The sequence below is a fragment of the Theropithecus gelada genome, chromosome 16, assembly GCF_003255815.1.
Source record: "Theropithecus gelada isolate Dixy chromosome 16, Tgel_1.0, whole genome shotgun sequence".
Taxonomy (NCBI): Eukaryota; Metazoa; Chordata; class Mammalia; order Primates; family Cercopithecidae; genus Theropithecus; species Theropithecus gelada.
In genome coordinates, this window is record NC_037684.1 from 58,175,358 (window position 1) to 58,192,241 (window position 16,884).

Genomic DNA, 16,884 nt, shown 5'->3' on the forward strand with positions numbered 1-16,884 from the left:
CCTCCCGGGTTCACGCCATTCTTGTGCTTCAGCCTCCCGAGTAGCTGGGACTACAGGTGTGTCCCATCATGCCCGGCTAATTTTGTTTGTATTTTTAGTAGAGACGGGGTTTCACCATGTTGGCTAGGCTGGTCTGGAACTCCTGACCTCGGGTGATCCACCCACCTCGGTCTCCCGAAGTGCTGGGATTACAAGCGTGAGCCACTGTGCCCAGGTTTGTTTGTATGTTTAGGTGAGACGGGGTTTCTCCATGTTGGCCATGCTGGTCTTGAACTCCTGACCTCAGGTGATCCACCTGCCCTCTGTCTCCCAAAGTGCTGGGATTACAGGTGTGAGCCCCTGCGCCTGGCCCCTTACGGAAAATCTAAAGGAAGAGGAAGGTGTGTAAATGTGTGTGCCTTGGGGATAAGGGACAGCTGCAGCAGTGGGTTAAAGTTAACGCGAGACAGTGATGCAATCTCAGAATCCAAATTGAGTGCAGGTCGCTTTAAGAAAGGAGTAGCTGTAATCTGAAGCCTGCTGGACGCTGGATTAGAAGGCAGCAAAAAAAGCTCTTGTGCTGGCTGGAGCCCCCTCAGTGTGCAGGCTTGGCGGGACTAGGCTGGGTGTGGAGCTGCAGCGTATCCACAGGTAAAGCAGCTCCCTGGCTGCTCTGATGCCAGGGACGACGGGAGAGGCTTCCCTGGGCTCGGGGGACAGGGGAGAGGCAGGGGCACTCGAGGGAGCAGAAAAGAGGGGTGCAAGGGAGAGGAAATGGGGAGACAGCAGCCCCTGCAGTTTGGGCACAAGGATGAGTGGATGAGAAAGGGCAGAGGGAGTAGGGCGTGGGGGGACAAGGCCGAAGGCCAGGATCCCGTGATCCCCAAATCCCACTGCACCGACGGAAGAGGCTGGAAAGGCTTTTGAATGAAGTGAGGCCGGACGTGGGGAGGAAGGGGGAGCAAAGCTGCTGGGTTGGGTCTGAGCAGCACCCCAAAGGGACTGGAGCCTGAGGGAAGGAGGCTCCGGGGAGCTGCTCCCACCAAAGGCAGTCAGGAAGGCGGCCGCCCTGCAGCCCAGCCCTGGCCCCTGCTCCCTGGCCTCCCTGCTACTTTTTCAAGAATCAGCTGGTGCTGACTGCTAAGGCAATTTCCCAGCACAACCAAACCGCTGGCCTCGGCGCCCTGGCTGAGGGCTGGGATGGAGGACAGCTGGGTCCTTCTAGCCAGCCCCCACCCACTCTCTTTGGCCAAGCTGTGAGTCAAGGCTGGGAGACCAATGAGGTTGTGGCCTCTGGCAGATATTGTCCACTATTTAGCCCGGCAGGTGTACAGGGCCTGGGGGCCCAGCTGCGGTGCTGGAGGGAAAGGCCGTCCGTTCTGGGGTGCACCCTTTCTGCTGCCTGTGGCAAGCCACCGAGAGGGGCGGATCTAAGCAGGATTCGCAGAAACGCCACCCCGTCCGGCGCAGGCCTCCCACCCGGCGTTAGCTAACCTGGCGTTAGCCCCCGGCTTCCGTGGGGCCGTGGGGTTGGGGGGCAGGGAGTCCTATTCTTGGGGCTGCTGCTTCTGCGGTGTGGGGAAGTGTGACTCCACGGCACCCGGGGCTGACTCATTCAGGTTCTAAAACTTCAGGAAACATTGTCTGGGGCTGGGTCACCATGGGTGGGCCAGGGAGGACCCCTCAGAATCCCCTCCAGAGAGCCAGGGGAGGGGGAGGTGCCCTTCCCCACACTATCTCCGGGGCCCACCGCCCTGTGGCTTGAAGGCCCTGCGGTTCTGGGAAGAGGCGGCGGCTGTGGAGGGTGTTTGTCTCCTAACTGGGTTTAATCTGAAACACATGTATTGGCTTGAGTTGATCCGCCTAACTTGGAGGCAAGATCACAAAAATCCCAGTTTCTGTGTTCCTTGATGTGGGCAATTGTCAGAAAATAAGGCCTGACCTTGGCCCAGCAGGGAGGGTATCTACTGCTCCCTGAGCCCTCCCCCGCCTGCTAGGACAGGAGTGGGGCTTGGATACTGCCCTTTGAACAGGATGGCATCATTGCCTGTGGCCGCAGCCAGCCAGCGGTCGCCTGCTCAGCCCAGGAACCACCACCGTGCACAGGGCATTGGGTGTGCGCTGAGGGGCGCCCGTGTAGACCCCCACGCTCTGCCCTCTCACTGCCCTTGTAGGGTTTTCAATCATCTGTCCTCTTCCCTTATCCAGATGGCCTGAAGTGGAGGTTTCAGACTTGCCCTTAATCCTCCGGGTCCCTGTGTCTAGCTGGGGGCCACCTTTGGACCCGGGTCTCTTCCCTGCCAGGCTGCCTCACCTCACCTCCGCCTACCCACATTGTGACAGTCATCTGTCACCTGATCTGGGGTTTGGGCTTAGATTCTGTAAGGACTGAGACTAAAGTCCCTCCTTCATTTGAATTGTGACTTTCGTTTCCTTAAATACTATGCCAGGAGAATGGCCAGGGGTGGTGGCTCACGCCTGTAATCCTGGCACTTTGGGATGCTGGCAGATCACCTGAGGTCAGGATTCAAGACCAGCCTGGCTAACATGGTGAAACCCCATCTCTACTAAAACAAAAATTAACCAGGTGTGGTGGCGGGCACCTGTCATCCCAGCTACTCAGGAGACTGAGGCAGGAGAATCGCTTGAACCCGGGAGGCGGAAGCTGCAGCGAGCTGAGATCGCGCCACTGCACTCCAGCCTGGGCGACAAGAGTGAAACTGTCTCAAAAAAATATTAATAAACTATGCCGGGATGAGCCTGTCTTCTCCCTTAATTTCTCACTTGGGCCAGAGGAACTAGAGATGACAACTTCTCTCTAGCCTTGCCTCCTGTGTACCTCACTGAATTTTTGGTCTCTAATAAACCAGTCTGGAGAGGCTCAGGGCAGGCAGGCTCCTGGCAGCTGCCTGGGGCTGGCCCGAGGCGGGTGGAGACAGGCTGGATGGTGGTGAGGCCTCTGTCTTGCGCTGCAGAAGGCTTTTCCTGTTGTCTACACGAAGGCTTTCTCCCTGCATGTCAGGGCAGCCACGTGCCAGAGCAGCTGGCTGGGAACGCGGGGGTCTGCGGGGCTCTCACTCGAGGCGGGGTTTAGAAAGAAAGCCAGGCGGCTTCCTCTGCCAGTCCCGCCTTAAGCTGAGTAAACTCAAAGGCAGTCTTCTTTCACCTCCCACGATATTGTCCAGTGGATTATCAGATTTAATTTTAAGGACTAGAGCCAACAATCACACAATATCTTCCCTAATTTTCTGATCCAGTTTGTTCTGGGAAGTCGAAAAGTACGTGTGCTGTGTGGGTGGATGTTTGTGTATGTAAACGGATAATGAAGGATGATGTGTGGGGGGCCAGGGCAGGGGAGCCAAAGTCATTTAGAGTCTACATTTTTTTTTTTTTTTGAGATGGAGTCTCACTCTGTTGCCCAGGCTGGAGTGCAGTGGTGCGATCTCGGCTCACTGCAACTTCTGCCTCCTGGATTCAAGCAATTCTCCTGCCTCAGCCTCCCAAGTAGCTGGGATTACAGGGGCCTGCCACCATGCCCAGTTAATTTTTTTGTATTTTTAGTAGAGACAGGTTTCCCTGTGTTGCCCAGGATGGTCTCTGTCAGGCCTCTGAGCCCAAGCCAAGCCATGGCATCCCCTGTGACTCCCACGTATATGCCCAGATGGCCTGAAGTAACTGAAGAATCACAAAAGAATTGCCAATGCCCTGCCTGGCCTTAACTGATGACATTCCACCACAAAAGAAGTGAAAATGGCCCGTCCTTGCGTTAAGCGATGACATTACCTTGTGAAACTCCTTTTCCTGGCTCATCCTGGCTCAAAAGGCTCCCCCACTGAGCACCTTGTGACCCCCATTCCTGCCTGCCAGAGAACAACCCCCCTTTGACTGTAATTTTCCTTTACCTTCCCAAATCCTACAAAATGGCCCCACCCTTATCTCCCTTTGCTGACTCTCTGTTCGGACTCAGCCCGCCTGCACCCAGGTGATTAAAAAGCTTTATTGCTCACACAAAGCCTGTTTGGTGGTCTCTTCACATGGACGCGCATGACAATCTCCAACCCCTGAGGTCAAGTCATTCACCCACCTTAGCCTCCCAAAGTGCTGGGATTACAGGCGTGAGCCACTGCACTCGGTAGTTGTTTTATTTTAATAGTAGGTTATTTTATTTCCATTTTACAAGAGAGAAAATGGTGATTTGGAGAGCTACAAAGACAAAACACTGAGACCATGTGTGGTGGCACGCGCCTGCAGTCCCAGCTACTCAGGAGGCTGAGGCAGGAGGATCACATGAGGTCAGGAGTTCCAGGCTGTGCTGTGGTTGTGCCTGTGAATAGCCACTACACTCCAGCCTGGGCACCATAGCAACACTTTCATCTCCAAAAAAAAAGGCACAGAATGGAAATGTGAACCCAGGCTCTCTGTCCCTAGGCCCTGCACCCCTGACTGTGGGAGGAAGAGCTCCTGAAAGGGAACTGTGGGAGAAGGGAATGAGCCTCCTTGGGAGGCCACAGGTTTTAGGCCAGAGAATTCCAAAGAGAGCTTGAGAATGTGGAGGGACGGCAGGTGCCGGACTGGGTGCCTCTGCTTGGTACCCGGAGATTCCACGGAGGAGACCTGGGTTCTGCCCCGTTCTCCTGGGAGAGGTCGCCCCAGGTCTTATTACCGGAGCGGGTTGGCTGCCTCCAGGGCAAAGCCTTAGTGTACATTTGTGCTGGGCCATACTCCACGTGGAGAAGCCCTGCTGGGGCTGGGGCCCCTCTGCTCTGGATCTTTAAAAGCTATCGGTTCAGGGGCTGGGTGTGATGGCTCATGCCTATAACCCTAGCAGTTCGGGAGGCTGGGGCAGGCGGATAAGCTGAGGTCGGGAGTTCGAGACAAGCCTGGTGAACATGGTGAAACCCCATTGCTACTAAAATACAAAAAATTAGCTGGGCGTGGTGGCACACGCCTGTAATCCCAGCTACTTGGGAGGCTGAGGCGGGAGAATCCAGGACGCAGAGGTTGCAGTGAGCCCAGATCACTCTGTTGCACTCCAGCCTGGGCGACAGAGCCAGACTCTGTCTCAAAAAATAAAATAAAATAAAAATAAATAAATAAATAAAAGCTTTAGGTGTAAAAGAGGGTCTCCGGACGCAGACAATGGAACAAAAGCACAAGCTTACGGTATGACTGTGGGCCCTGAGGCAGGGGGAGGGGCGGGAGAACCTTGCTGGGAGGGATGGGGCGGGAGAACCTTGCTGGGAGGGATGAGCCATCAAGCGGAGGGTCCACTTCTGGGAGAATGGGGGGCTGGGAGGTGGTTGCTGCCGCGGGTGGGGGAAAGCACCTAGCCCTGCCCATCCCCTGGGCCCTGGCTGGGGTGGCCAGGAAGGGGTAGCGGGGCAGTGCAGTGGGGGAGGAGAGCGGCCTGCTGCCTCGTGCTTTTCTTGCAGACCCCCAGGATGCAGGCCCTGGTGCTGTTCCTCTGCTTTGCAGCTCTTCTCAGGCACAGCAGCTGCCAGGACCTCGCCAGCGGCCCGGAGGAGGTCAGTCGGCGGGTGGGGACGGCGCTGTCGGCGGGTGGGGACGGCGTGGTCAGCATTCCCAGCCCCTCCTTGGCAGGCAGCACGGGAGACGGGGCCGGGAACCAGGACCCAGTTTCCAGGCCAGGCTCCGGCCTTTATTTCTCCAGGGCTGGAGTTTCTCCATCGGCAAAACAGAGAGAACAAGTCTCGCCTCGCCTTTCAGGGTACAGAGTGGGGACAAGAATAAGATCCCAAAAAAGTAAAAATCCAAAGCACTTTAACAAGTCCAGGGCTGCCCCCCTGAGTAAAGATGTTGTCTTGGCCGGGCGCAGTGGCTCACGCCTGTCATCCCAGGACTTTGGGAGGCCAAGGCGGGTGGATCACTTGAGGCCAGGAGTTCAAGACCAGCTTGGCCAACATGGAGAAACACCGTCTCTACTGAAAATACGAAGATTAGCCGGGTGTGATGGCACACGCCTGTAATTCCAGCTACTCGGGAGGCTGAGGCAGGAGGATCAGTTGAACCTGGGAGGCGGAGGTTGCAGTAAGCTGAGATAGTGCCCTTGCCCCACTCTAGCCTGGGCGACAGAGTGAGACTCTGTCTCAAAAAAACAAAAAAACTTTTTTTTTTTTTGAGATGGAGTTTCACTCTTGTTGCCCAGGCTGGAGTGCAATATTGCGATCTCGGCTCACTGCAACCTCCGCCTCCCAGGTTCACGCCATTCTCCTGCCTCAGCCTCTGGAGTAGCTGGGATTACAGGCATGCGCCACCATGCCCAGCTCATTTGTATTTTTAGTAGAGACAGGGTTTCTCCATGTTGGTCAGGCTGGTCTTGAACTCCGGATCTCAAGTGATTCGCCCGCCTTGGCCTCCCAAAGTGCTGGGATGACAGGCGTGAGCCACCATGCCCGGCCGTTACCTTTTCTCGTTACCTTGTCTTCCCAGTGGGGGGCTCCACTGAGCAGGTCATGTTCCCACACATTGGTTCGGATACTGACCAGGCTGCGGCAGGGAGCGAGGGTATGGACTGACCTCTCTCTCCTGCCCAGAAAGGGCACAGCTGGGTTGCCAAGGCAGATACAGGCACATGGAGGGAAGCCTGGGCCATATGAGTGTTACGGGGTGAGTGTTGGGGGTGGCCCACCCTTGAGGGACAAGAGCAGCTGGGCATCTTGGCAAGAGCCCTGGACTTTTGTGAGGTCGGAGTATGAATTCTGAGCCTCCCTCCTCCTAGTTTTGTGACCCTAGACAACCCTTACCTCGGTCTCTGCTTCCCTGCCTATGAAATGGGATAAAAATATTCATTCTACAGGGCATGTGGCCACTCATTCATTTCTCATCTACCAAACACCTACTCGACAGGTGCTGGCAATGGGCGCAAATAAAAAAGACTCAGTTCTGGGCACAGTGGCTCACGCCTGTCATCCCAGCAGCGTGGGAGACCGAGCAGGAGGACTGTTTGAGTCCAGGAGTTTGAGGCCAGCATGGGCAACATAGTGAGATCCCTGTCTCTACAAAAAAAGCAAAAATTACCAGGCGTGGTGGCACGTGCCTGTGGTACTACCTACTTGAGAATCTGAGGTGGGAGGATCACTTGAGCCCAGGAGATTAAGACTGCAGTGAGGGGCCAGGTGTGGTGACTCAAGCCTGTAATCCCAGCACTTTGGGAGGCCGAGGCAGGCGGATCACGAGGTCGGGAGATCGAGACCATCCTGGCTAACACGGGGAAACCCCGTCTCTACTAAAAATACAAAAAATTAGCCGGGCGCGGTGGTGGGCACCTGTAGTCCCAGCTACTCGGGAGGCTGAGGCAGGAGAATGGTGTGAACCCAGGAGGCGGAGCTTGCAGTGAGCCGAGATGGTGCCACTGCACTCCAGCCTGGGCGACAGTGAGACTCCGTCTCAAAAAAAAAAAAAAAAAGAAAAAAGAAAAACTCAGTTCTTTTTTCTAACTTTCTTGTTTTAGAGACAGAGTCTCACTCACTCCACCACCCAAGCTGGAGTACAGTGGTACAATCTTGGCTCACTGCAACCTTGGCCTCCTGGGTTCAACCAATTCTCATGCCTCAGCCTCCCAAGTAGCTGGGACCACAGGCACGTGCCACCGCGCCCCGCTAATTTTTTGGGTATTTTTTAGTAGAGATGGGGCCTCACCATGTTGCTCAGGCTGGTCTCAAACTCCTGAGGTCAAGTGATACGTCTTCCTCGGCCTCCCAAAGGGCTGGGATTACAGGCATGAGCCATCGCACCTGGCTCCCAATTTTTATTTTTATATTTATTTATTTATTGAGACAGGGTCTCACTCTGTCACCCAGGCTAGAGTACAGTGGCACGATCTCAGCTCACTGCAACCTCTGCCTCCCAGGTTCAAGTGATTCTCATGCCTCAGCCTCCCAAGTAGCTGGGATTACAGGCGCCCGCCACCATGACCAGTTAATTTTTTTGTATTCTTAGTAGAGACGGGTTTCACCGTGTTGCCCAGGATAGTCTTGAACTCCTGACCTCAAGTGATTCACCCACCTCAGCCTCCCAAAGTGCTGGGATTATAGGTCTGAGCCATTTGGCTGACAGTGTTTTTTTTTTTTTTTTTGAGACAGAGTCTCGTTCTGTCGCCCAGGTTGGAGTGCAGTGGCGTGATCTTGGCTCACTGCAAGCTCTGCCTCCCGGGTTCATGCCATTCTCCTGCCTCAGCCTCCCGAGTAGCTGGGACTACAGGCGCCGCCACCTCGCCTGGCTAGTTTTTTGTATTTTTAGTACAGACAGGGTTTCACTGTGTTAGCCAGGATGGTCTTGATCTCCTGACCTTGTGATCCGCCCGCCTGGGCCTCCCAAAGTGCTGGGATTACAGGCGTGAGCCACCGCGCCCGGCCCCTGTGACCCACTTTTTAAAAACTGTCAGCCGGCTGGGCACGGTGGCGCATGCATATAATCCCAGCCAACTGGGAGGCTGAGGCAGGAGAATCGCTTGAACCGGAGAGGTGGAGGTTGCAGTGAGCCGAGATCGCCCCGCTGCCCTCCAGCCTGGGAGACAGAGTGAGACTCTGTCTCAAATTAAAAAACCAGCGAATCTCTCTTCTGCGCCGTCTCCCCGCAGAGAGCTCATGCATGATCAGGGAGGAAAACTCATTCCAGTTTTAGGCCAAACACAAAAAAATTAGGAAGGACAGCCCCAAGGGGCCAGAACCACCACCCTACACAAAGCCACACGGAGACAATCAGTCGCTGTGCGTCTCCGCGGGTCCCTGAACTCAAACCCAAGACTTCCTGTCTCCTGCCAGGGCTCCCCAGACCCCGACAGCACAGGAGCGCTGGTGGAGGAGGAGGATCCTTTCTTCAAAGTCCCGGTGAACAAGCTGGCAGCGGCTGTCTCCAACTTTGGCTATGACCTGTACCGGGTGCGGTCCAGCGTGAGCCCCACGACCAACGTGCTCCTGTCTCCTCTCAGTGTGGCCACGGCCCTCTCGGCCCTCTCCCTGGGTGAGTGCTCAGAGGCAGGAAGCCCCAGGCAGACCTGGAGAAGGCCCCTGTGGCCTCTGGGTAAACGTGGCTGAGTTTATTGACATTGGAACTCAGGGAGGGGTGAAGTAGCACTGAGGGCCTGGCTTGAGGGTCCCAGCCATGTAAGAAGGAGCTCGGGCTGCACACACACGATTCCCCAGCTCCCCCGGCCCGGGGGTCCCAGCCATGCAGGTGGGAACTCGGGCTATATATATATATATACACACACACATACATACACACACACACGCACACACACACACATTCCCCAGCTCCCTGGCCAGCTCCCCAGCCCGGGGGTCCCAGCCGTGTAGGTGGGAACTCGGGCTACACACACACACACACACACACACACACAGAGATTCCCCAGCTCCCCTGGCCCTGCAGGCGGGATCTGGGGCTACACACACACACACACACACACACACACACACACACAGATTCCCCAGTCTGGGGGTCCCAGCCATGCAGGCGGGAACTCGGGCTACACACACACACACACAAACACACACAGATTCCCCAGCTCCCCTGGCCCTGCAGGCGGGAACTGGGGCCACACACACACACACACACACACACACACACACACACACACAATTCCCCAGCTCCCCAGCCTGGGGGTCCCAGCGTGCTTGGCCTCAGGGGTCGCTGACTGACACGGTGACTTCAAGGCACATTCTCGCATTCCTTAACCAACCCGGTGCGGTGCTAGCCGTTAGCGTAGGTTCCGGGGATATAACTGCAAACAGGCAGGTGCGGGCTTGCCCTCACTGAGGACACAGCTGGGTTCACAGGGGAAACTAATATCAGGTAACTACAGAATAGTCTTTTTTTCTTTTTTTTTTTTTCCTGAGAAACGGAGTCTCGCTGTGTCACCCAGGCTGGAGTGCAGTGGTTCGATCTCAGCTCACTGCAACCTCTGCCTCCCAGGTTCAAGGAATTCTCCCGCCTCAGCCTCCAGAGTAGCTGGGACAGGTGCCTGCCACCACGCCCTGCTAATATTTGTATTTTTAGTAGAGACGGGGTTTCTCCATGTTGCCTAGACTGGTCTCAAACTCCTGGGCTCAAGCGATCCACCCGCCTCGGCCTCCCAAAGTGCCGGGATTATAGGCATGAGCCGCTGTGCTCGGCCAGAATAGTCTTAAGGGCTGTGATGGGAGAAGCACAGGGACTGGTGCCCCTCACTCCCACCTTCCAGACCTGACGCCTTTAACCTACTTCAGGAAAATCTCTAAGGATGAAAATTCCTTGGCCACCTAGATGGTCTTGAAGATCAACCTACTTGGGCTCTCAGCAGACAAAAAAGATGAGTATAGTATCTGTGTTCTGGGAGGGGGCTTGATTTGGGCCCTGGTGTGCAGTTATTGACGTCCACATTCTTGTCTCTGGCAGGAGCGGAGCAGCGAACGGAATCCGCCATTCACCGGGCTCTCTACTATGACCTGATCAGCAGCCCAGACATCCATGGCACCTACAAGGAGCTCCTTGGCACGGTCACTGCCCCCCAGAAAAACCTCAAGAGTGCCTCCCGGATCGTCTTTGAGAAGAGTAAGTCACCTTTGCGGCCCGAGCTGCCTGAGGAATGTGGGCTCCATGCTGCAGACTGGGGGTTCTTTCTCTTTTTTTTTTTTTGAGACGGAGTCTCGCTCTGTCGCCCAGGCTGGAGTGCAGTGGCCAGATCTCCGCTCACTGCAAGCTCCGCCTCCCGGGTTCCCGCCATTCTCCTGCCTCAGCCTCCCGAGTAGCTGGGACTACAGGCGCCCGCCACCATGCCTGGCTAGTTTTTTGTATTTTTTAGTAGAGACGGGGTTTCACCGTGTTAGCCAGGATGGTCTCGATCTCCTGACCTCGTGACCCGGCCGCCTCGGACTCCCAAAGTGCTGGGATTACAGGCGTGAGCCACCGCGCCTGGCCAACTGGGGGTTCTTTCTAAACAATAGATCATATATGCTCAGGCCCGGCCTGGCACTGGTGGGGGAGGAAGGGTCCGTGAACCCAGAGAGGATCAGAAAGAGGAAGTGGGCTGCAGGAGATGGTGGGAGGGGCAGGGAGGGCAGTGGCACGATGTGGGGATCTGCTGCCCCCTGGCCAGTGCCTGGGGATGCCAGCAGAAGTCCTGGCAAGTCACAAGAAGAGGCTGGGTGGGAAGTCAGGGCCTGCTGAGCGGTAAACCAGAACCCGAGCCTGGCAGGCTCTTGAAGATGGGATGCTGGTCGTTGAGTCTCACATGCTAACCTCTGCTCCGCCTCTTCTCAGAGCTGCGCATAAAATCCAGCTTTGTGGCACCCCTGGAAAAGTCATATGGGACCAGGCCCAGAGTCCTGACGGGCAACCCTCGCTTGGACCTGCAGGAGATCAACAACTGGGTGCAGGCCCAGACGAAAGGGAAGCTCGCCAGGTCCACAAAGGAACTGCCCGATGAGATCAGTATTCTCCTTCTCGGTGTGGCGTACTTCAAGGGTGAGCGTGTCTCCACTTTTTCATTTTATTGTATATATTTGACAGAGTCTTACTCTGTAGCTCTAGCTGGAGTGCGGTGGTGCGATCTCAGCTCAATGCAACCTCTGCCTCCCAGGTTCAAGCGATTCTTGTGCTTCAGCCTCCCGAGTAGCTGGGATTATAGGCGTGCACCACCATGCCCGGCTAATTTTTTGTATTTTAGTAGAGACGGGGTTTCACCATGTTGGCCAGGCTGGTCTCGAACTCCTGAGCTCAGGTGATCTGCCCGCCTCGGCCTCCCCAAGTGCTGGGATTACAGACACGAGCCATCGCACCCGGCCCTTTTAAATTTATTTTTAAATTAAGAGACAGGGTGTCGCTATGATGCCCAGGCTGGTCTCAAACTCCTGAGCTCAGGTGATCTGCCCACCTCGGCCTCCCAAAGTGCTGGGATTACCATGTCCAACTTTCCACTTCTTTTTTGACCAAGGGTGGGTGGCAGGCGTCAGAGGGGGCTTGGAAAGGGGAGGTGTCAGAGACCTTGCCCAGCATGGGGGCTGGGGCACGGCTGGGGGAGGATCTGGGAACTGCACTCACCTGGAGCTTATCTGCTTGTCATCAAATCCAGGCCAAGGTATGAATGTCTATAGAGAGTCAGAGACTTGTGGAGACAGAAGAGCACAGAGGGATAAAGAATGAACACTGGGCCTGTTTGGGGCTTTCCTGGCCTTTGAATCAGACAAGATGTATTTATTTATTTTTTTAAGATGGAGTCTCATTCTGTCGCCCAGCCTGGAGTGCAGTGGTGCGATCTTGGCTCACTACAGTCTCCCTACCTCCCAGGTTCAAGCGATTCTCCTGCCTCAGCCTCCTGAGTAGCTGAGATTACAGGTGCCCGCCACCACGCCCGGCTAATTTTTGTATTTTCAGTAGAGATGGGGGTTTCGCCATGTTGGCCAGGCTGGTCTTGAAAACCCCTGACCTCAGATGATCCACCCACCTCGGCCTCCCGAAGTGCTGGGATTACAGGCGTGAACCACTGCGCTGGCCGAATCAGACAAGGTTTAAATTCCACCTCCGCCTGTACTAGCTGAGGAACTCTGCACTCATTTCGCAACCTTTCCGGGCCTATGTTCTCACCTTCAACGTTGACGATAATACACCTACTTCATAGACACCTTTTTATGTTGTCTCCAAGTTTTACAACAACTCTAGTTCTGTACCCAAGACATGGCAGGTGACCAACGACATCCTTCTAGGCTGTGGTGATGGGTCTGGAGATCGTTCCACAGGCCTAGTGTGGGGCCAGCCCCGTTCAGATAAGGCCTTGTGGGGTGGCATGGGGCAGGGGGAAGGGTTGGGCACCCTCTCCCTTAAAATGCTTTGTAACTGTCGGCCGGGCGCGGTGGCTCACGCCTGTCATCCCAGCACTGTGGGAGGCCGAGGTGGGCGGATCACGAGGTCAGAGATTGAGACCATCCTGGCTAACACGGTGAAACCCCGTCTCTACTAAAAATACAAATAAATAAATAAATAAATAAATAAGCCAGGCGTGGTGGCGGGCGCCTGTAGTCCCAGCTACTCAGGGAGGCTGAGGCAGGAGAATGGCGTGAACCCGGGAGGCGGAGCTTGCAGTGAGCTGAGATCCGGCCACTGCACTCCAGCCTGGGCGACAGAGCGAGACTCCGTCTCAAAAAAAAAAAAAAAAAAATGCTTTGTAACTGTCTGAGGCACCAGCAAGAGCGGCCCCCAGTCTGGAGAAAATCCGAATGGCTTCCTACGTCGAGCACTGATCTCTAGTGTGTGAAAGAACAGCTCTGGATCCAGGTCACATTAAGCTAGAGGAGCCTGGCCATCAGCTGGCTTCGAGAGCGTCAGCCAGTTACTTCACCTCTTCGGCTTTGGCCGGTTTTCAGCTGCGAGAGGGCATAATCCAGAGGACCTCAGAGGTCTCTTCTAGCTCGGACCTTCTTTGACTGTCTCCTACAGACACTGCCGTAGGAGTGCACACCAGTTTACTTTTCTTTCGTTTTTGAGATGGAGTTTTGCTCTTTTTGGCCAGGCTGGAGTGCTGTGGCGTGATCTTGGCTCACTGCAACCTCTGGCTCCCAGGTTCAAGCGATTCTCCCGCCTCGGCCTCCCAAGTAGCTGAGATTATAGGCACCCACCACTGCACCCGGCTAATTTTTGTATTTTTAGTAGAGGCAGGGTTTCACCATGTTGGCCAAGCTAGTCTCGAACTCCTGACCTTAGATGATCCACCCGCCTCAGCCTCCCAAAGTGCTGGGACAACAGGCGTGAGTCACCGCGCCTGGCCATTTTTATATTTTTAGGACAGTGTTTTGTCATGTTGCCAGGCTGGTCTCAAACTCCTGACCTCAAGTGATCCGTCCACCCCGGCCTCCCAGTATGCTGGGATTACAGGTGTGAGCCCACCGCACCCGGCCACCAGTTTACTTTTCTTGCAGGCTATCACAGAATGTGTACAACCCAGAGAGCCTAATCAGCCAAATCAACGTCTTGCCATTGGAGTTTGCTGGTGAAGGGTACTCAGGGTCCTGGAAATAACTGTGGGGTCCAAACCACACACACTGAGACAGGCCTGTTCCCTGAGGCATCAGAGCCCCTGACGGCTAAGCTCCCTTAAGTCAGGCAATTTTCAACAACGCGCTTTGGGGACACAGCATGGTGCCACCGTCTTTCTGGTCTCCTGGGGCTCAGACTGTGTCATTCATTTCATTCCAGGGCAGTGGGTAACAAAGTTTGACCCCAGAAAGACTTCCCTCGAGGATTTCCACTTGGATGAAGAGAGGACCGTGAGGGTCCCCATGATGTCAGACCCTAAGGCTATTTTACGCTATGGCTTGGATTCGGATCTCAGCTGCAAGGTCCGTAGGGGTAGGGGCAATGTGGGTGATGGGTGGAGGGAGAGGACAGAGAAGCAAAACAGGGGAGTGGGAATAAAACGACCTGTGAGATCTGACAGCTGTCTACGTTTCGCCTGCTGTTTGACTTCGAGCAGGTTAGTAACATCTCTGAACCTTTCCTCTTCTTAAGATGGGGAAGGGGATTGTTACCAACACTTATCCTCCCAGGGTTTGTTGGAAGGATGAGTAAGGTAATATGAAACGGGCCCTCAGATTGGGTGCCCAAATGTTAGTTCTCTTTCTTTCCTTCAGACTACTATTTCTAGAATTTAAAGCCAGACTTTGAAAAATAATGACAAACTCCAAATTGTTGGCATTTTTTTTTTTTTTTTTTTTGAGACAGTCTTGCTCTGTCTCCCAGGCTGCAGTGCAGTGGCATGATCTTGGCTCACTGCAACCTCTGCCCTGTCGGGTTCAAGCAATTCTCCTGCCTCAGCCTCCCTAGTAGCTGGGATTATAGGCACCTGCCAGCACGCCTGGCTAGTTTTATATTTTTAGTAGAGACAGGGTTTCACCATGTTGCCCAGGCTGGTCTCGATCTCCTGACCTCAGGTGATCTGCCCGCCTCGGCCTCCTAAAGTGCTGGGATTCCAGGCGTGAGCCACCGCGCTCAGCCAATCGTTGGCATTCTAAGGCTTTCAGTGTACCTGACTTCTTTTAGTTGGAAGTCTGTAACTGTTAACCTTTGTTGGGTCATGGCCATCACATGGGATCTCTGGGAATCTGACGACAGTGCCTCAAACCAGGGAGAACACTGCCAGGTGTACACACACATTTCTGAAACCCGGGGAGCACTGCCAGGTGTACACACACACGTTTCTGAAACCCGGGAGAGCACTGCCAGGTGTACACACACGTTTCTATCAACGATTTCAGGAGACTCTTGGGACCCTGACACCATCTGTTCCATGGACTGTAGGTTGAGAGCCTCTGTTCAAAGGATGCTTTTGCTCTTTGTGGGTAGATGGGGTGGAGTCTCCAAGCCCTCTTACGGCCCCTTCGGTATTCCTATCCCCGGTTCTCCTGTCTTAGTCCAGCGCTCTCTACCTAACAAATGATCAGTCAATGTTGGCAGATAGACTTTGGGAGAAAATAAAGACCTGAAATTCAATTCTAGCTCCTTAAACCACAGGAGAACATTCTTTCAGCAGATAACTTCAGTTGGTATTAGGCCAAGGTAAGAAAGGCCAACAGCCTCCTTTCTGAAGAAATCTCAGGCGATGGCTTGCTGCCAGAAAGCTCGAACCTAGAGGGGGATTGTTAAATAGCTGAGGGGCTGGGGGAAGGACGAGGCCAGGGCCCCGCCACGGGAGAGGCAGACAGCTCCCGGCTGTGTCTGTCCCCGGCTTTTGGCCTCTAAAGGACTAACCCACGTGCTTTCTCACCTGTCTCAGATTGCCCAGCTGCCTTTGACCGGAAGCATGAGTATCATCTTCTTCCTGCCCCTCAAAGTGACCCAGAATTTGACCCTGATAGAGGAGAGCCTCACCTCCGAGTTCATTCACGACATAGACCGGGAACTGAAGACGGTGCAGGCGGTCCTGACCCTCCCCAAGCTGAAGCTGAGTTACGAAGGCGAAGTCACCAAGTCGCTGCAGGAGATGAGTATGTCTGGAGACCCTTTTGCTTTTGGGGGGTGGGGAGGGCCGGGGTCTTCGGGACTTCCACTTTGCTGAGCAGAACTCAGGGCTCCACGGCCTCACAGGGGCCGTGCATGATTCCTTAACCCTCGTCCTGCCGGAAGGGAAGGCCGAACTGCCTTCTCTCATCAGACTCATTCCTCAGCCTCACGAGCAGACCTCCTTCACAGGCGCTCGCGACACTGCCTCTCAAGACGAGTCTGTCTGACCTGTTTTCTCATCTTGACCTAACTTGCTAAGTGCTCCTGGGCAAGTCGCTCCACCCTCGGCCAGCTCGGAGCTCTTGAGGCCTCCCAGAAAGTCAGCAGTGGCGCGCCATCCCAGCTTGCTTGCAACTGGATCCCTTGGTCGGGGTGTCGGGGAAGGCAGGGTTTTAACAGAAATCTCTCTCCATCTCTACAGAGCTGCAGTCTTTGTTTGATTCACCAGACTTTAGCAAGATCACAGGCAAACCCATCAAGCTGACTCAAGTGGAACACCGGGCCGGCTTCGAGTGGAACGAGGATGGGGCGGGAGCCACCCCCAGCCCGGGGCTGCAGCCTGCCCACCTCACCTTCCTGCTGGACTATCACCTTAACCAGCCTTTCATCTTCGTCCTGAGGGACACGGACACAGGGGCCCTTCTCTTCATTGGCAAGATTCTGGACCCCAGAGGCACCTAATACCCCAGTTTAACATTCCAGTGCCCTAGAAGGGAACCCCAGAGGGACAGCAGATTCCACAGGACACAAAGCTGCCCCCGTAAGGTTTCAATGCATACAATAAAAGAGCTTTATCCTTAACTTGCTACTTTGTTCCTCCTCCTATTTTGAGCTATGCTAAGTATCATATGAAGAGAAACTGCTCTTTAGGAGGTGGTCCTCTGCTTCTAGTTTGGTTTTATCTAAACGCTGCAG

General features: G+C 54.8%; 1 protein-coding gene across 2 annotated transcripts; it reads left to right on the top strand.

The window, feature by feature from the left end:
* The first annotated feature begins 494 nt into the window (after positions 1–494).
* On the top strand, positions 495–16,766 carry SERPINF1 (serpin family F member 1). Of its 2 annotated transcripts, XM_025361613.1 has the most exons (8): positions 495–630; positions 5,412–5,504; positions 8,763–8,961; positions 10,375–10,530; positions 11,239–11,442; positions 14,167–14,309; positions 15,743–15,953; positions 16,391–16,766. In XM_025361613.1, the coding sequence occupies exons 2-8, from the start codon at positions 5,421–5,423 to the stop codon at positions 16,648–16,650; spliced, it is 1,257 nt and encodes a 418-aa protein (XP_025217398.1). In that variant the 5' UTR covers positions 495–630; positions 5,412–5,420; the 3' UTR covers positions 16,651–16,766. The 2 variants fall into 2 exon arrangements, with proteins under 2 accessions (XP_025217398.1, XP_025217399.1); XM_025361614.1 differs by lacking the exon at positions 495–630 and having other exon boundaries at positions 5,414–5,504; positions 11,241–11,442.
* The last annotated feature ends 118 nt before the right edge of the window (positions 16,767–16,884 follow it).